This window comes from Syngnathus typhle, linkage group LG10, assembly GCF_033458585.1.
Source record: "Syngnathus typhle isolate RoL2023-S1 ecotype Sweden linkage group LG10, RoL_Styp_1.0, whole genome shotgun sequence".
Lineage (NCBI taxonomy): Eukaryota > Metazoa > Chordata > Actinopteri > Syngnathiformes > Syngnathidae > Syngnathus > Syngnathus typhle.
Genome location: NC_083747.1, coordinates 13,520,436 through 13,539,363, shown reverse-complemented (window position 1 = coordinate 13,539,363; position 18,928 = coordinate 13,520,436). Strand labels below are relative to the sequence as shown.

At 46.4% G+C, this 18,928-nt stretch overlaps 2 protein-coding genes across 5 annotated transcripts; both read right to left on the bottom strand.

Annotated features, from left to right (window-relative positions):
• Positions 1 to 813: 813 nt before the first annotated feature.
• abhd16a (abhydrolase domain containing 16A, phospholipase) lies at positions 814 to 7,138 on the bottom strand. Of its 2 annotated transcripts, XM_061288372.1 has the most exons (20): positions 6,978 to 7,138; positions 6,053 to 6,109; positions 5,873 to 5,939; positions 4,973 to 5,044; positions 4,505 to 4,590; positions 4,358 to 4,431; positions 3,978 to 4,073; positions 3,783 to 3,897; positions 3,535 to 3,642; positions 3,354 to 3,417; positions 3,226 to 3,275; positions 2,985 to 3,108; positions 2,790 to 2,894; positions 2,294 to 2,357; positions 2,163 to 2,219; positions 1,966 to 2,043; positions 1,811 to 1,887; positions 1,510 to 1,608; positions 1,381 to 1,427; positions 814 to 1,087 (listed from the first exon to the last, which is right to left on the bottom strand). In XM_061288372.1, the coding sequence occupies exons 1-20, from the start codon at positions 7,077 to 7,079 to the stop codon at positions 989 to 991; spliced, it is 1,641 nt and encodes a 546-aa protein (XP_061144356.1). In that variant the 5' UTR covers positions 7,080 to 7,138; the 3' UTR covers positions 814 to 988. The 2 variants fall into 2 exon arrangements, with proteins under 2 accessions (XP_061144356.1, XP_061144358.1); XM_061288374.1 differs by lacking the exons at positions 814 to 1,087; positions 1,381 to 1,427; positions 1,510 to 1,608 and having other exon boundaries at positions 1,861 to 1,887; positions 1,966 to 2,081.
• Positions 7,139 to 7,463: 325 nt separating this feature from the next.
• Positions 7,464 to 17,283, bottom strand: g6fl (g6f-like). Of its 3 annotated transcripts, XM_061288376.1 has the most exons (11): positions 17,083 to 17,283; positions 16,626 to 16,970; positions 15,905 to 16,171; positions 15,666 to 15,701; positions 14,683 to 15,009; positions 10,568 to 10,828; positions 8,921 to 9,052; positions 8,715 to 8,788; positions 8,543 to 8,569; positions 8,124 to 8,207; positions 7,464 to 8,076 (listed from the first exon to the last, which is right to left on the bottom strand). In XM_061288376.1, exons 1-10 carry the CDS (start codon positions 17,198 to 17,200, stop codon positions 8,160 to 8,162), a joined length of 1,635 nt encoding a protein of 544 aa, XP_061144360.1. In that variant the 5' UTR covers positions 17,201 to 17,283; the 3' UTR covers positions 7,464 to 8,076; positions 8,124 to 8,159. The 3 variants fall into 3 exon arrangements, with proteins under 3 accessions (XP_061144360.1, XP_061144359.1, XP_061144361.1); XM_061288375.1 differs by having other exon boundaries at positions 7,464 to 8,207; XM_061288377.1 differs by lacking the exon at positions 15,905 to 16,171 and having other exon boundaries at positions 7,464 to 8,207; positions 17,083 to 17,282.
• Between the last annotated feature and the right edge of the window lie 1,645 nt (positions 17,284 to 18,928).

Genomic DNA, 18,928 nt, shown 5'->3' with positions numbered 1-18,928 from the left:
TTCCTCGCTCTATCGTTCTCCTCGCGTGTAAACCTGTTCTGGTTCTTTTCTCCTCTTCCTTCCAGCGTGTGGTTAAATGTCTGATGGTATTTAGACCTGACATTGCCCCTCTAGTGCACCTGTTGTTAATTCCATCAACACCAATGCAGCTGAAACCGATTAACAACCCCCTCTGCCACATACCTGACAAAAACCTTATCAGAAAAGTCTAATTGAATTCATGCCATACCCTGATAAAAAAACTGTTCCTTTAATTTTTTTGAGCAGTGTATTTCTATGATGAGACACTTTGCACCAATGGTGTCCTTGTAAGAATTTTTTTTTTTTTTACTTTTTAATGGGTTTATTAACATAACACATACATACAAAAAAAATAAAGAAAACAGGTCGGGACAGAATGGGTAACGGGTAGGGGAGTGATTGATATGATATGGGGGTGTGGTGTGAGTTGGGAGTTTATTGCAAGCGTAAGGTAAAAGATAAGTACACAAACATATAAAGTCAACAAATAACCTTCAACAATGACACAATAAATGACAATAAGAGAGGGAGAGAAGAAAGTATGGGGAGGGACAGTACAATTTGCAATTTGATGTCATAATGATAATAGCAATAAGAATACAATGTGGAATATATTAATACTCGTAAGAATAGTACATCCTAAAAACAGTCAATGAATAATAGTCATTGAGGCCAGACTGCTTCACCCATATCCCTGCCCTGCTTCCTGTTTCTTTGTGTGTTTCCTTATATTTTCTCAATTCTTTCTCAGTGTCAACTTTTTAACCAGCCAAAAACAACAAAACAATTGCCTTGATTATTCAAAGACTTTATTCAGCAAATTTAGCAATTTGATAACACGTCCAGAATAACAGAATGGAGGATTTTCTTGTCCCAAGCAGGGGGGTGGAAATTTTCTTAAAACAACTTTAGTGCTACACTTAAAAAAAAAAAAACCCGACATGGTGCTGAGGGTGAGGCCATTTTCCTAGTATGTTTTCCTAAAAAAGTCCCGCGGGGGTTGAAATTCGGAGGCGGGGAGCGGTGTGCAGTGTGTCGTATCCAAGATTCTCACGTGCTTGCGAGCCTTACAGGAGGGGAAGAAAAATAATAAATTATTTTCCAATTCTCACTTATTCCTTTTTTGACCAGAGGTGAACGGATGGAGGGGAAGCATAACGCAAGCCGTAATTGACGGCTCGCCTCTCCTTTCATGTTAAACGACTTCAATAAGCCAGGCTGGCTGCCAAGGAAGTATATTACAGCAGGCGGGAGAGCCCAGAGCGCAGGTGAGATGGTTCCCATGGCGACAGAGAGGATTTAAAAAAAAAAAAAAAAAAAAAAAACTATTTGAGTGCTGACTGTGTGGTGTGATCTTACCAGGAAGAGAGCCAGATGTTGCTTCTCTTTTGTGGTCAAGTCCTCACCTGGGGAGAACGGAAGAGGGTGTCACCTGGCTGCGCTGATGATGAGGATGATGATGATAGTGGAGGACGCCGACACACTTACCGACATTCCAGGGAAACTCAACCTCCTTGAGTGCATGGTATGACTCAAGTACAGTGTCGCACCAGTTGTCGTCCACTTTGTAGCCGTTGTACACCGTTGCTCCATGCCAAAAAACAATTCCATTCTTTTAGCCATTTAGGTAGCATTAGCGTTTTGGACATTTTGGCAGTTTTGGTCTGCCTTGCTGTTCATTTGCAGTGTAACTAACAACAGTTGTACCTAAATAGTTGTTCACAACATGTTTTTAACTTCAAAGTTAAATAAGAGTGACATGTATCTGCGAATCAATGTCGTTCCTTACCTGCCAATTCGGGACTGCCGCAAGTCAGCCAATCTTTGACCACGGTGACCGCTTCATAGGTCATTATTTTAGGATACCTGGAGAGGTCACAAAGAAAAGGTCCAAGCGACGACATAATGCCGCATGGGTGGCACGCACGAGCGGCGGGCGCTAACCTGAAAGTTAGCAGATTGAGCACGAGGTCGTTTCCTCGGTTGGACACGATGTGCTCACAATTGAAGTTCGGCATGGGACTTGGAAAATCAGACCCAAAAATAGACAAAAGCGCAGCCTGATCATTCATAAACACTTGCAGGTTTGTATTTTCATTCAAAAATCTATTTTTTAAAAATTGGGGAGGAGAATGCCTCACCGTGTGGCCATGATCTCATCTCTGCTCCTCCGCACAAGCAGCACAGGCCCCTGGTATCTGCGGCGAGGCAAGCGCACATGTCACAGCGGCTCAATGGATGCTTTTCCCCAAAACCATTTTGGCGGACTCACTTGAGAAGCTGCTCGGAAACGTTGAGGTTGAGGTACTGTCGCACTGCGTACTGCACCAGTGGGCCTGATGCGCAACACAAGCACGCACATATGATTAGCTAGATAGTTTGAGCTATGCCGTTATATTGGTGTGAGCTTTCTTTTGCTTTCATTGGCCTTCCCTTCTCAATGACACTCTTAGCACACCTATTGGTTTCAGTTAAGACCGCACACCGGTTAGGCAGAGTTGCCCCCTTGTTGGTGGGTGGCCAAGAGTATAAGAGTAGCAATCCCGGAGGTGGTGGTTAGATCTTCTTCCGCAACCCAACAGAAAAGGGTATGCAAGTGTAGTCGATCTTTCTGGCATACATGAAATAGTTAGACTGAGAAGGCAGCCTCCTGGGAATGACTTAGCACAGCGAGCATTATAGATACAAGAACCGGGACAAAATGTAACACAAACGTTAGTACAACCTAATGCTAATGGAGGACACAAGCAACCTGTGGAAACACTCACACCAGCTTCCAGGCATGGCCTTGAGGGCCAAAGGTAGAAGGTCATCGAAAGTGGCGTCCAGCACTACCGATTGGATCTCGGGGTAGGACATCGCCGCCCAACTCGCTACAGAGAAATGGTGGGGGGCATTTTTGATATTGCGGTTCATGGTGACCAGACGTTTTTTTTAATGCTCATTGATGATGATTGCGCGACCTGTGAACCCGCCTATGGACCAGGCGTAAATGACAATGTTACACAGGGGAAACCGCAGTTTGTGCACGGCGAACTGGATGACGGCGTCCATGGCGTTGGCCTCATTCTGAGGGAGGGGCACCCCCTGCAACACAAAATAAAGGCGCCTTGGACTTGGGCCTTAGATCACAGCGTTTCTCTCTCATTTCATTCATTCCCTCTGCTGGATTCCCAACACACAGAGAGAACAACGAGAGCTTACGGTGCTGCCTCCAAAGCCTGGATGGTTCCAGCCCAGTACGGAGTAGCCGTCTGAGGAGGGCGGCAAAGGCAATACGGCTCAATCGGGTGCAAAACCGGAAATGCTGAATAGCCACAACGAGGTCTCACCCTCCAGCGGGGTGTACATGCACCCCACCTCGTAGAAACCGGCGTTGCCCTCGCAACAGATGACCTGGAGGTACAAGAAAACGTACCCATGACTCACACGTGTGCGCACACACACACACACACACACACACACACACACACACACACACGCACGCAAGCACGCACGCACAGAGAAATTTACCAGCGTTTGGGCCTTGACTCTGTCTTTTTGTTTGTCCCTACGGTCCACAAACATTGTGTCAATCTGGTTACCGTCGCAGGCCAGCAGCTTGTTTCTCTGGCCGCCAAACTGCGAGGGATATTTTTTATTTATTTAGTGGAATACGTTGACAACATGTTACGGATCCATATAGTTAATTCCATTCTGCATCAAACACCATTGATTCTAAAAAGATTCAAAGTCAACCTTTGTAGCTCCCACTGCGTTACCTTCTCGACCAGCTTGGCCTGGCCTTCCTCCAGCATGGGCCTCATGGCTTTCTGCAGCAGTCCCACCGAGCCCGGGTACAGCATCCTCCTCCCGAAGGTGTGCACCATGAGGTAACTGCAACACATGCCAAATAGTCAGCATGCGCCATCGTGCAAAAATCAGATAATTGAAGCCCGACGGGCAAAAACAAACACCTGACGACGTGGTAGGCAAAAGTGCGCAAGGAGTGCAGCCCGGTGTCCGCTTGGGGCTGGTGCTTCAGCAGGGAGACGCTGGGCTTCGTTGACTTCCTGTCACACACGTGGTGGAAATCAAAGCAAGGAGCCAAAGAAACGTTACAAAAGAAAAAATCAAAATCGGATCGAGTCAAGTCCTTCGCGCTGTTAGTTGGTGTAACAGGAATTTACCAAAGTCAAATTCCTTGTTTGGCACGCTCAAATATGGCAAATAAAAACTCTTGAATCTTGAATTGTGGCCAGTTGACATGACACTATTTAGAAGTAGTTGCAATTATGTTCATCAAATTGTATGTAGCATAAGTTACTAGTGGTAACGATACTTGATATCCACTTACGGGTTGCTGACTTCGGTCCAGCTGAAATCTACAGGCCAGTAAGAGTAGTCAAAGTTGTAGCAGCGCAACTTCTTCTACAAGGAAGCCAAAGGCAGAAATTGAGTCATTTATCATTCTCAATCCCTGACCGAAAACGCACTGGCTCACCTTGTTGTCAGGCGACTGATTCTTCATTGCCTCGTCCAAAATGCAAAGGAACTCAATATACTCAGCGTTCTTCAATCTTCCCAAGCCTCGAGGGAGGAAAACGGGTATATCATACAGTGGCGCCTCGCCGTACGAGTTCCAGGATTGTTTTACAGGAGCGGTACAGCATCCTTTACAGGGGTCTCAAACTCCAGTCCTCGGGGGCCGCATTCCTACATGTTTTTCAAGTTTCCCTCGTTAAACACACCTGATTCAAATGATCAATTCATCCTCACGTTCTGCAAGAGCCTGATAATTGAAACAGGTGTGTTTGACAAGGGAAACTTGGAAAACATGTAGGAATGCGGCCCCCGAGGACTGGAGTTTGAGACCACTTTAACAGCTAGGTATCTTTTTTTTTTTTTTTTTTTTTGCTAAAGTTGTGAAAAGAACCATCGGCATATGCGGTGTGTATCGGTGTGGCCTCACCTCGAAGACACACCACGCCGAGAAGACACAGTAGTGTCGTCGCCACATACTGACTCGCACTGCAGATGTAGCCTAAAAAAACACACGAGCAATCGACATCACGAGGATTCAATTATTTGTGCTAGTGCCCGTGTCAATTTATGCTAGCTAATGCTATTGTGCCTCACGCAAAGTGTTTTATGCTCAGGTTGGATATTTTGAATACAAAATAGTTTGTTTACGCAACATGGGCACAAGATTGAAGATACGCTAGAAGCATGGCGTTGACGCCTTTTGATCTTTTTGCCGCTATTTTGTGGTTCAGGAGTTGTATCGGTTATACGTGGCAAGTCTCGGTCCCTGTCCCCTACAATTAGCGAGGGTTCACTTGCCTTTCTCCTTGGACGGTTAAGCAGAGATGGTCCTGGCTACTTTGGTGCCCTGGGCGAACTATCCATCGTCTCCTTCCCCCCCCAACGGAGAGAGAGAGAGAGAGGGAGGGGCAGGGCGAGAGGAGAGGGCTGCTCTTCTGACACTCGCATGCACGGACGAACCCCGACCCAACTCTCAGCAGTAAATTGACATCACGTGAAAATAAGGGCGCCCCAGTGCGCACTGAACAGATTTAAGATGCAACTGACTGAACGAGAAAACCGGCCCTGCGGTTAAGGCCGAATAAGCCTCTTATTGTTCAGTTAAGGCCTCATGTAAACATTGTTAAAGATACTTTATACTTGCATGGCAGTTCAGAATGATAAAGACAAATGATACTTTAAAATGTTGCCCGTAGAGTAAATTAAGTTTGAAAGATGGCCACAGTTTGACCTTGAGAAACTGAATTTTGCCATTTCCATTATTTACTATGGAAAATGCAAATGCATTGGAAATAAAAAGTACTATCGCTTAGAAGTCTTTACTGACCTTTTCCATACAGAAAGCAAAGCAATAAGGGAGAGCTATAGTAGCACAGATACCAGGCAGCTGAAGCCTGGAGGAAAAACAAACACATGAATCATTACTATCATCATAATCCACATTTTCTTCCAGGGTGGCCCAAATATTCCACACCAAATAAATTCATGTTAGAATACGCTTACTGACACAGCCAAGAATTTTGTCTGCGTGCTTCTCCAAGCTCCCCGGCTGGTAGTTCCATCCCTGAACAAAGCAAAAAAAGTAAACCATCGACATGCAAACACTATTTGTTGCTATCAAAAACTGGTCCAATCTAATCTAAATTGACGTATCCTCGCAGTCCCCCAAATCATGAAATAGGTCAAAAGGTGCCGCCTCAATGGACATTTCAAAACATTAATTAAAAACCCATTTGCTTAGGCAAGAATTCTAGAAGGACCTGATTGCTTTATTTATTTATTAAAGTTTGTATGTCATTGATTTAAAATGGAGTGGTTCTGTTATTAAATCGTTTGTACTTCATTGATTTAAAATAAAGTGGTTCGATTATTAGAATCACTTCACGAGTCATTTTGCTAAAGACTGATACGTAAATAAGAACTGTCCGTCCCACTGTACCGCATATCATGCTAACGTTGTGGCAGTGTTGAACACACGCAGCTGTCTTTCCAAAAACGACTTCATTCCAACACTGCCAACAAGATTCTCACCATGAAACACCACATGAAAAACATGAATACAGACGCGTCCCCCCCCCCCCCCCCCCCCCCAACCGGCTGCCTGCTGGGTGAAACGCCTGCTCCTGTCACAGGATTAGCATTAATCGATGGCTTCATTGAGAACGTTCGCCAATCTGTGATTGTTTTATATGGAAGATAAACGGTAAAAAAAAATATCACAAGCAAATATGGATAATGTTGCACGTTTTTTGTTTCATTCCTTATTCTAGCTGTTCACCTCTTTACGCTATGTCAGCAAGCGCAGGGTGAATATTGCAGACTTCCCCAATTAGCCAATCGGGAGCGACATGCTCAGCTAATAGCCACCAAAACGCTTTTGCTTGTGGGCACGGCTGCATCGAAATGCAGGGAAAAGACGTGCATGCTCTTACCGTCCTTACTACTCGATCATAGGGCCAATACGGGAACGGGTGGTGATGGATTCTGTGCAGGTGAGGCCCGAAAACACAACGAAGCCACATCCTAGCGGCCATACTTTCTGGATTACGACGGAATCCTGCGGTGGCCAAATTTTACCCAAGGCGAAATCGGTCTGTTTCGTAATAAGAGGATAAAATAGAAATGCAGCGCACCTTTTCCCAAAGAAAAATTACACGAAATACAACAGAAAGCCAACATAATTACTTACAGGACATTGAAATGAAATCCTGTGGCAGACGTGCGGAACACATCCTTATTTTATGACTACAACAACTACCAACAACTGTGGCGAGATACAAGTCATAAAACCAAGAGACACCTTGACGTCACGAAGAACATATATATATATATACACATTCAATTTTAATATACATTGAATTTAAATGGCTTGATCTTTGAAGTGCCTGCATACCAGTGTAAAATAAAACGTACACAAATCATTTATGATTGTGTTTAATTATGAAGCAAAATTATGGCATGTCACTTATACATATCAAAACACAAGAACTGCTTTAAATTGTGTGTGTGTGTGTGTAAGGGGGGGAGTGCATACAATTTCTCCTCTAACACCCAGTATATGTCTGTTTAAAAAATCCCCCTTTGATCAAGGCTATTGACATACAAGCAAATAAGCACCACTCTTGAGAACGTTTAAACACTTGCGTGACATTTGCAAGCCTATCCAAGATCCAATTATAAAATCCAGTTATTGTGCTGCTCATAAAAGTCCCCCCCGCCCCTGCTGATGCACGCAGGCGAGCAGATGTGCCAGCAGCATAAGGGTGACGTGCATGGAGCTGATCAGTTCAAGTGCTGAAAAGGGGGCACAAAGACAAACTTGCTATACCACCCCCAAAGGTGTTTTTCACCTTTAGAGACGTACAAACGCACACACGTGCAGACAGCCCACGCAATGTGAACAACACAGGCGGCGAAGCGTTGCCTGTCAGCGTGTGATGCCATATTGTGCCACAGTGTCAAAGTGATATTCAGTCTTTGTGAAAAAAAAATCCAGGGCACACATGAAAAGCACACACACGCACGCACGCAGACACACGAAAAGCACACACACACGCGCGCACATATACACACACATACACACACGCGACCCATGATGTAATGCTTCTCTTTGCTTAGCGCTCCAGTTCCTTGTAGACATCCTCTTGTCTTGACTTTAAATCCTGGAGGGCAGAAAATGGTGGGTAAAGGATGCCAACATAAAAAGCTCTATTAACTGCACAGGAAATGCTTTAGGCAGAAGTGACAAAAGTGCTCACACTCGGTACTGTAATACAAGTGCAGATACTTGGATTAAAAATAAGAATTAATTGTCCATAACAGAACAATACAGTCACCGCACACGTTTGCAATTCGCCTATCCGTTGAGTTACTTGAGTTGGTATGCTAGCCAATACTTTTGATCACATATCTCCTGTGATAAAGGGGAATCGCCGCATTCGAAGTCCTCAACACAAAAGCATTTCCCTCTCTTTGTGTCTGTTGCGCCATAACTCACCATATAGACCGACCCCTGCGGAAGAGCCTGTCGGGAAGGAGAGCAAAACAACTTTAATGATCAACAAGAGAAATTGGAAGTAAAAGAGCAGTGAACAAAAAAATGGAGCCCAAAACCAAAAATGAAAAAGAGGACAATTCACCAGGAGGGGAAAATGGCCAAGTTTCATCACCTGTCTGACATCTTCGGGATTCTCGTAGATGTTCTCGGTCTCACCCGAGTGAACGGACAGAGACTGCTCAATACCTGCAGGCAGGCAGGCACGCGCACACACAGGTGTATAGAAAGAGATGGGGTCAGATTCATCGGAACAACCCCAGATGATGTTGTGGGACGCATCTGTCAGAACGAAGGAATGAAAGACGGCCGCAGCCTCACCTTGACGGCAGTTGCGCTTCTGTTGCCATAGCAACACAGCCACAGTGGCAGCAACCAGGGGCACCAGAAGTAATAAAGCCAGGAGAAGGAGGTGGACGGAAGAAGAGTGCGACGAGGGCGCCACGGCGCTCTCTGCCACAGAGAGAAAAATGAGAGAAAAACTTAAATTTTTAGGAGTCGACAAGTTGTTGCTCTGCCAATGGCCAAGGCGGCGGGTCGTGGGCCACAATTTAACTCAATATAAAAGACACCACATCCCTACCTACCCTCCAGACACGTTACATGTATTTTCATCATGCGGCTGTCACTCATACGCGCAACTGGCGCATGGGACAATGAAGGCGCTGTCAAACATCGATCTGACATGCACGCACAAACACTGTCACCTCCTCCCGTTCGCACAATTAGGCTGAACTATTGGAGATGTCCAAGGGTTCTGTCTCCTCATGTTCGCGTAGCAGCTAGAGAAGAAAAACGCTAACTTTTACGATGTCGCATAAATATAGTTACGATTTTGACCAAAAAGAAAGGGTCACATTAACTGCGAGGGGAGGGGCTCTGTTTGAGTGATTTAAATCAGTGGTCCCCAACCGTTTTTGCGCAACGGACCGGTTACGTGTCAGAAATATTTTCGCGGATCGGCCTTTATACAAATAAATAATACATTTATTAAATAATACATTCATAATAAATATATAAATACGATTAAATAAAATGATACGACTGGCATAAAAACAAGTATAAACGACATAAAAATAAAAGTCGCCATTACGTTGAATTAGTGGGAGCACTGAGCTTGTTTCTCAGAAACGAGCCGGTCCCATCTAGGCGTAATTGGAGACAATGACACCCGAAGTGGTTAAGGTTTGTCTTTTAATGCAGGATGCTTGGTCTCCATATGCCGAAGCAGTTTTGAAGGCTTCATAGCCTCGTTAGCTAGCCTGTCGCCACATATTATGCAGAGTGGGCTTGGCGAGTCAGAGTCACCTGTGGCGATAAATCCACATTTTAAATAGGACTCCAGAAATGTTTTTTTAAATGCAGCTTTCCTTTTCTTAGAAGTCGTAGCCTCTTCTTCTTCCGTCTCCTCATTGGGTGTTTTTCCCTTTCCGAAGAAGCTTTCCAAACATCTCTGTTTCTTGCTAATTTTTGCTAGCTTTGCGGGCTCGACTGGGGAAACGTCACGTAACTGGGACGAGCGTCTTGGCCTGAATTAATTGATCGTCGATAAATATATTTATATATATATATTTTTTTCCTCTGTTTTTTTTTTCCCCTTTTTCCTGGGAGCTTAAGATCAGGGGATGCTTTGAGAATGATTGTCAATTTTTGTCTATGTGAAGCCCTTTGAGACTGCTTGTGATTTAGGGCTATACAAATAAACTTGACTTGACTTGACTGCAGCTTGCAGCTTGGCGGGCCGGTACCAAGTGACCCATGGACCGGTACCGGTCCGCGGCCCGATGGTTGGGGACCACTGATTTAGCTCACCTGACAACTTCGCTAAAGATGAACACACCTGATGATTTTGGTGCACATCTAGATCAAGGTCAAGGAGTTAATAGCAGAAACTCTTAAATCTCTTACGTTTGACTTGCGCGCTGTAAACATGTTTTTGTACTTCTCCACATTTTCTCAGGTGGTTACCTTGTGGCTTGACGCTGTGCACGGCGCTGATGGTCTGGCCGTTTTTGAGCTGTAAGGTGCACGTGTAGTTGCCGGCCGTGTCTGAGGTGATGGGTAAGGGCAGAACGGTGGAGATGTTGCCGAGGAAAGACGGGCCCCTGCCTTTCCTCATGGTTAGCCGCTGACTCTTATTTTGGTACTCCCACTTGGCCTCTTGGACTTGGGAAACTTCGCTGAACAGGCACTCTAGCTGTAGCTTGGAACCCAAACGTCGGCCCATCACTGCACAGAAACCAAGTTAGTGAGGGCGCACTCCTGTCTCAGTGCGGCAATAATATTAGTTGTTTGTTGAAGAAGATAAAGAATTTATGAGGGTTATATCGCAAGTTGGGTCACCCTTTTCTCAAGGCACATCGCTGTTATTTGTTTGACACGGCGGCTGACCGAATGGACGGATAAACAAACAGCTAGAAATAGGGAGACGAAATGAGTCGGCGAGCGCGTCAGACGAGGAGGTGAGACAAAGGAGCGAGGCGGGATGAGAAAGTGACTTAATGGCTGGCGTGATTGTGGAAAAGGCCAAGGACGGATGAGGAGTGATGGGCTACAGGGGCGGCCACGTGAGATGGGAACAAAAAAACACACCTCAGAGCCCCATCCACGGAGAGGTCACAATAATATATATTCATGAAGGTGATTTGCTGCTAATGCTTCACTTGACTGTGACTGATGCTTAGTGTCTCATCAAAGCGAAATAAGAATTTATCTAGACGTAATCAAGCTCCCCGGAGTCCCCCGCCCCCCTGAACCTCCCATGGCGTCATATGAAAACACAGACATTTAAGCATTGATTAGTGTGATTAGCACAGGCCACCTTCAGCCTCCGTGGGAGAACGGCAGGTATAATCATACATAATGATACACATAATGAGGTGGGGTAAAAATATATGCGTCACATGACTGCTGTATGGGAGCAGGGGCGGGTTGGGGGGGCGCAAACATGTGACAGTGACCGATTGGCTCGTCATATCTGGGCAGCTGTGATGGATGCCGCCGGGGACTGTGATTAGTAAACTCTTCCAAGGCTGCCATCACCGCGACGGGACGTACATATATGCCTTTGCTTTTTCTCTTTACGCTATTGTGTCTGTGTGGCTCTAAGGCGTAAAATAAGCCCCCAATGGTGGAATTCTAAAGATAAGGGCCACCTCAAATAGAACAATTGGATGGAAGACTTGAGATTATATTCACATTCAGTTTGAGAATCGGAGTGGTGTGTTTTTTTTTTTTCTCTTTCAACTTAATTTTTGTGTGATGATTAGCAAGCTGCTTGTCTCTGAAATTGGAGGGGGGAAAGAGGCCGTATGGTGTCTCCGCCAAAAGCAAGCATATCACGTAAAACTTGTCATATCATGAGGAGCATTTCCACAGAATGAGAAATGAATAATTTCTGCTTTTGATTCACTTTTGTTGTGGCTACGCACTTGCTCGAAACAGCTGCAGCGGATGTGCCAGAATTACAACAATGTTGCAGGGCAACCACTCAAATTGCGAAGAAGTGCAGTGCTTAACGCGACAATCATCATTTGGCCTTAAAAAACACAAAACACTCAAAACTCCATTTGATGGCACACTGCGGCCCGCTCCTTTCTGACTGATGTTGGTGCAATGCCGTGTAACGCCAAGGGGAAACGTCACAACGGGCTAACCAATAGCATCGCTGTATTGGAGCGCTTGAAGTGATGGCTATTTGATCTCAAACGTGCGCAGCAACACGCATAGACTGACAACATGAGAATCCTCACAGGCATATATTTCGGTCGGTCCTGTTTGACCTTTTCACGTCAGCTTGGATAGGACGCGGGAACCTGTGACCTTACTTAGTGTCACGACTCCTCCCAAGTCATTCTATTCGGTGTACATTTTGTCATAGTTTCTGTTCACGTGTCTGTGTGCTCGCCCCTCCCCTCCTGTGTGCCCATGATCAGTGTAATCACCCTCACTTGCTTCTCGTTGCATGTCTCGTATTTAAATCCTGTCTGCGTGTCACTCCCTGTCGGATCGTTCTTGTCTCTTGTCCCACGTCTTTGTCTGTCAGTTCTACATATTTCTGTTAGCCAGTCTGTCGGTCAGTCCTGTTATTGCTTTGTTAGGTCGTTATGTTAGTTTGTCCGTTGTCTGTTCCCCTTCATTCTCCCTTCCAACTCCCTTTTCCTTCAATAAACCCTGGTCCAAGCTGCATTTGGTCGCCCTGCTCCAATCATTCCCGACAGAAGACACCGACCATCGCAGCGACCAGCACTTGGAGCAACCTCTGCCATCAGTTCCCGTCCTCAACGCCGGACCCACGAGCGCCATTCGGATTCAACTCGGCGCCATCGGATCTGCGGCCGTTGCTGGACTGCGTCCCAGCGGTGCTGGACCCGTGGCTACCGTGGAAGTGCGTCCCAGCGCCATTGGACTTTGCCATAGACCCGTCGGGTGTCGTTGGGACTGTGCCTAGTGTTCCTGTCCTGCTCGTCTATATTCCCCTGGTCTTGTCTGGAGGCTAACGGTCAGAATCTGTTCCGTGTCCGAGTGGACTTCTTGTCTGTCTGTGTCTTCGTTTCCCCACCTACCTCCCTTCCAACTCCCGTTCCCTTCAATAAACCCTGAGTCAAGCTGCATTTGGTCGCCCTGCTCCAATCATTCCCGACACTTAGGACAAGTGTGATACAAAATGCACCTTTGGTTTAATGTTGACGTCGTTTTTTATTGGAGAATATCAAAGGGTTGGGAGTGTAACAACGGTGTGTCTGACTTCATAGTGTGTCTGACTTTATAAGACCAAGTCGGGTTGTTATGATGCGTCTAGTGCAGGGGTGGGCAAACTACGGCCCGCGGGACCGTTTAATCCGGCCCGCTAACACTGAATAAATTGTATTAAACTTTTTTTTTGTGGTCATTTTGCCTGCAATGACTGCGTTTCCCCAGTAGATGGGGAACCGCTCGCCTGCGCATTTACTACCGGAAGCCGTGTCAGAAAGCTCAGTGCACAGTGCACACTCACAAGTGCGTGTACGTACTCAGTAGAAAACGGGAAAGCCGAGTGCGTAAGTCTCTCCCTGCCAGTACATAGCCTCTCTAACAGCAAGCCCTATGTAGTGCCTCCACGCGGCGACACATAGTAACTGGGTACAACACGGACCCAGGCTAAAGTACAAGGGACTCGGAGGAGGTTTGGCCCCTAGACGTGCGGCACGCAGGCCCACCGGTGTGTGGACACGCCCTGGTGCCCACGAACCAGCCCCCAACTATGGGTTAAATAGTACCACTGCCCAGTGGGCTCCTCGGGAGAGGAATGGGCGAAGGGAGTCAACCCCTACAGAAAATCAATTTCCCCTTGGGTTGGTGTCAGGAAGGGCATCCGACTGTAAAAAGTTTTGCTCCAAAAATTTTCTCAGTATAGGCACTCTCAACCACGAGATTGCCATGGACCGTCCCCGGTGGAAGAAAGCCATATCGAGAATCCAGTCCAACCCAGCGGCGCCTGGAAAGCGGACTTTAAACCGATGATGATGATGATGATGGGAGTGTAACAACGACTTGACATATTGCATATGAAGTTAGATGTCTGCCTCTAAAGCTGACTAAATCCTCTCATCTATCTCTCAACGGGGACGTAATGAGATGCTTTTTCTTCCAAAATGTCAGAGCATTCCACTGAACAAGCTTTGGACAAGTAGCAAACAACAGGGGAAAAACATGATGAAACAGGGCTGCTCGAAACATAATGAACACACACGAGTTTTCATTTGGGGCCAGCCTTCCCGGCGCAGCGCGGAAATGAATCATGAGATGCGGCCTTCCCACTCATTGAACCTCCCCCAGCCAAGCGGGGTATTCGGACCTTCGCACCACCGCCGCTTCCATAAATCATCATCCTCCACTTTTGAAAGAATGATGCCGATCAGCTCGCTGCGGTGGCCTGACAAATTGTTCCAATGCATTCAGAGAGATTGTCTTCTGTTCATTTCTACTAGTTGTTGACTACATTAGTATTTAAGACGTTAAATGGAAACAAAGTCATGTTTCTTTTCCTAGATACAAAGCACTTCTGCACAATGTCAGTAGCATCCTTAATTTGTATACTTTACCTTTTAACACGCTCAGCAAGGTCCTCTGGCTGAAAATATGGTCGTTGAGAAGCACGTTACAGACATAAAGGCCGCCGTCTTTGAGGCCCGGCGTGCGGACAAAGGAGAAGTTCCCGCCGTCGGCGTTGTAGGGCGAGTCGGCCAGCTGGAGCTTGTGGCTTTCTTCCATGTTCAGCGTGGTGCCCCTCCAGCGATCGTGTTGGTACACCAGCTTGCTCTCGTTCGAATTGGGGCCTTTCCAGTAGAGGGAGACGCAGTCCCCTTGCACGCTGGGACAGGTCAGGGGGAAGGAAGTCCTGGCTTGAGTGGCGGTGAAGATGGGTGGGCCTGCAGGGGTGACAATAGCAGAAGAGTGCAATGGCCTTGCATCATCCTTTTAGTCTTCTTTTGGATCTCATTGTTGGAATGGATTCACTTTAAAAGACAATGCTGAATTCCATTCTAATCAAGTGAACCTCAGTTGAACCTGAAGAACTCGCAATCTAAGAGTCACACTACTAAAGGCGGCCAGGTTAGCATTAGCTTAGCATTAAAAAGAGCGTACTATCTGTCTATTTGTATGCACAGCTGTTGCTTACCAAAACCGGTTGGAACATCGTATCTTTCAAACATGATTTTTTTTTTGTCAAACCCTCTCTGGAATCTACTCGCAAACGACTTAGAAAAAGGAAGTGTGCAAACGTTTTTAGCCATAAAAAAAAGTACTTCAATTTAATAAAAAAATAATAATAATTAAAAAAACTCATCTCTGACCCCTCCCCCGAATTAAATCGAGGTGCCACTGCATTAAAAATTCAAACAGTGGAACAAGGTTCCGTAACTAATTGTGTTCGACCTTGGAGGTTCCCGGAGGAAGACGAAGCACAGATGGGAGCACAGATGGGCTAAAACATCCACGCCACAATAGAGTTGAAGTCTTGTTGCGTTCTGCTCCGTCTGATTAGCCAAATGCTGACACTAGACTTCCTGCAGGCGTCACTCACTGTGTTGCACCCTGGTGTAGGAGGCCACGCTGACAGCTGCGCAGAGAGACAGAACAAAAAGGCCAAAGAATACATCAGACATATGAGCGGCAGACCTTTCTGTCGAGATGTACAGCTCAGCTTGGAATCTTCAAATCGCTCCATAAAATAAATACACCCAAGAGCGGTACAGCCCAGAGAAGGCTTCAGACAATAACAGGCCTTTGGGTTCACTTGTCACATTTGACTTCTCCCCTCACCGTCGACGGCGATGCTCACAGGAAAGGTGAAGGCGGTGTCGTTGCCGCTCCTCGCGGGGTGAACCGTGCACCCGTAGGGGCCAGCGTCGGCGAGCGTGACTCGGGGGACTTTGGTCACAAATCCGGCGATGGGCTTGAGCGCTGTCTTTAAGGAGCTGCCGGCTGGGGAATGCCAGGAGATCCGCTCACAGGCCGACTCTGGAGTGACTTTGGCGATCAGGCGCAGAATGCTATTCCGAGGGACGGGCGAGGGGGGGTTGCTGCTTACTGCAGGGAGCAAGCCACACTTGTTTTGCCAACTTTCTCACCTTGGAACCAATCCGGCTTCAAATTCTAGACAGAAAATGTAACATCCATCCCTCTGCATCTCTACGCTACTTGTGAGATGTCTGTCATTGGAGCAGTAACATACAGTTTAACAGGAAAATAGTGAAAGGTAACTAAACTACTGAGCTCTTATCAAGTGACGCACAGTTGGTGGGAACCACTCTTTATTCCGCTTGGGTGCGTGCATGCGTGATGCCCAAGCTCAGCCAGTCACTCAGTTTGGCTCTGTACAAGTCGATTACGGCGGCGTGTTAGAAGGAGTTATGTGCGCAGCAGCTATTTGCGTCCCAAACATCCAAGACCCAAAATTGGGGAAAAGTGGCAAGGACTTGTGGCAACACGAAAGCTAAACTAAATAAGCAAAAAACAATAGAAGAAGAATATATTGTCCTACCAGTGATGATGGCTAAAAGGATGATCTTCTCCTTGATGGTCTCGCCTCGCTGTTCGACCAAGCACATGTAGAGGCCGGCGTCCCGCATGGCAGGTTGAAGGAGCAGCGAGAAATTGCCCGTGAGTGCAAAGTTGGGGTCAGCCAGGCGCGTAGAAGGCTTGGAGGCGCCGCCAGAGAACTCGTCGCGCTCGCTGGCCGAGAGCAGCAGTTTCCACTCGTCTGCACCGAGGGGCTTGGCCATCCAGTTGATGTTCACGACGGGCCTCACTTGTGTATGGATGCACTCCAAGATGGTGGCTTGCTGCTCCCTTTCCACCAGAATTTCATCCCAGTCGCCATCGGGGCCTGCAAACAGCCGGCGCCGGCTCGTGAAAGTGCACGATTACTCCCAGCCGCAGACACGGGCTGACGGCCAACGTCGCAACATGTGGACAATTTCTCGGGAAGGCTTGACTACCTGTGGCATCGGCAAGGTAGTGACGCTCTAAAATGGCGACGAGCAGAAGATTGGTGATGAAAAAACACGCCATTGCATGTTTGAAGCAAAGAAAAGCGTCAGTCGATGAAATTAGCATTTTTGGAAGAGGGGGGGCGTCTTGCCACCAGACAGGGTACACGTAGCACACCCTCTGACAGGAAACACTGTGCGAAAGCCTGATAGACGTAACTTGGTGGTTGGGCAAGGGAGGAGTGAACTTTGTTTTTTTACTGACGGAAATTCAATTGGTTTGAATGCTCCCATTTGGGATGCATGTTTTGCAATGTTTCGAATCTTGCATTTAAATTGCACAATTCAGTTCATAGTAAGTACAACAAGAACACATTGAATGACTTGATTTGAAATGAAACATCAGATTATCATTTGAGGAATGCGCCTTACAATAAATGTGTCTTCTTTGTGGGAAATGAAGAACATGAAAAGTGCAACACTGAACAGTTACATTCATACACAGTACTGTATTAGATCATAGTATTTTGGCATAATACATTTCTCAGTGCAAAAACGCTGCTTTTGAATGGTAAAAATGATTCTTGTTTTGCTTCTGAGATCTGTTCGGGCCTATTCTAGGGGGATTCTGGACTGTGGACCCCCGTCATGAAAAATCCGCCCATAAGGTAAACATAACAAGAACACTAAATGGGTTGATTTTGGCATGTTTAATAAAGTGGGATGATGTCAAAGCGGCAATTGCATCCTTTGATTTTTCCGTGTTGAAGAAAAAAGTTTGGACACACCTGCCCTGCGTTTTAACATGCAGTGCTCGTCATCCTTTTACACTTGTGTTTGGGAAATTCCTACTAAAACGACTCACCACTGCGTGAAAATCGGAACATAAAAGGCGGGAATTGAGAGAGATGAAACGAGAGAGTTTTGGGTGAGCGTGGGTGCACACCAAGTTGTCACCAACCCCCGGGCGACAAGATTAAAGACATTTATGGGATGTAAAAGACATCCCATAAATGTCTTTAATTACGTTAAAGGTATTATCAGCTCCCCTGAGCACTACTTTTCCATAATTACCATCGGGCGTAAGGGGATGGGGGGGTGAGTAGGCGACAGGGAAAGAAGGAGAGGGACAATCTTATTGTGGGAGGCTAATGAGAGCTAAAGAGAAAGGCGAGGAGAAGACGTGCATGTGCGTCTCCTCATTTGTGGTAAATAATGGCCGTGAGCTTGAAATCCGACACCAGTGAGTTAGTATCGGTTAACCACGCGCCTCATTATCAGCCTCCGGACCGGATCGCCCGCCCGGGGACAGCCTGGATGGCAGAAAGGCGCGAAGTAGGGGAGAGTGGGTTCATTTGTGTCAGGGGGAAAGTACTGTTTTTTTTCCGTGTATAATGCGTCTCCATGTATAATACGCACCCTAAAAATGGCATGTTGATGCTGGAAAAAAGCCTGTATCCATGTCTAATACGCACCCAATTTTCTTTTTTTTTTCTTTTTTTAATTTTTTATTTTATTTTATTTTTTTAAGTCCCAATGATCGTCACACACGCAGGGATGCAATGGGTCCCATTTTTATAGTCTTTGGTATGGTCTTAACTAGGCTGGATGTATTTTTTTTTGTTGGCGTTGATTTCTCCGACTGCCCGTAAAGGCACCACCGCGCTCAGTGCGCACATGTGAAAAAGGCGTGCGGACGTGAAAAAGGCGGCTCTGTATGGGAGAGACGTTGAAGAGGAATAAAAACACCCTTGGAAAGCAAAACTTGCCCCTCGTCGTGACTCGGAGCCGCAACAAATGTTTTTCGGATTTGTGTAGGGTACATTGTGACAGACAGCAAAAGAGCAGGTGATCG

Excerpts from the sequence above, each read along its gene's own strand:
- abhd16a (XM_061288372.1), bottom strand. The coding sequence starts at position 7,079 with ATGGCCGCTAGGATGTGGCTTCGTTGTGTTTTCGGGCCTCACCTGCAC. Across the intron at positions 3,898-3,977 it reads TTTGCCTACCACGTCGTCAG|TTACCTCATGGTGCACACCT; the intron begins GTGTTTGTTTTT and ends CATGTGTTGCAG. Across the intron at positions 1,088-1,380 it reads AACATCTGGCTCTCTTCCTG|GCTCGCAAGCACGTGAGAAT; the intron begins GTAAGATCACAC and ends CCCTCCTGTAAG.
- g6fl (XM_061288375.1), bottom strand. The coding sequence starts at position 17,200 with ATGCTAATTTCATCGACTGACGCTTTTCTTTGCTTCAAACATGCAATG. Across the intron at positions 9,053-10,567 it reads GCACAGCGTCAAGCCACAAG|AGAGCGCCGTGGCGCCCTCG; the intron begins GTAACCACCTGA and ends TCTCTGTGGCAG. Across the intron at positions 8,789-8,920 it reads GAAGCGCAACTGCCGTCAAG|GTATTGAGCAGTCTCTGTCC; the intron begins GTGAGGCTGCGG and ends GCCTGCCTGCAG.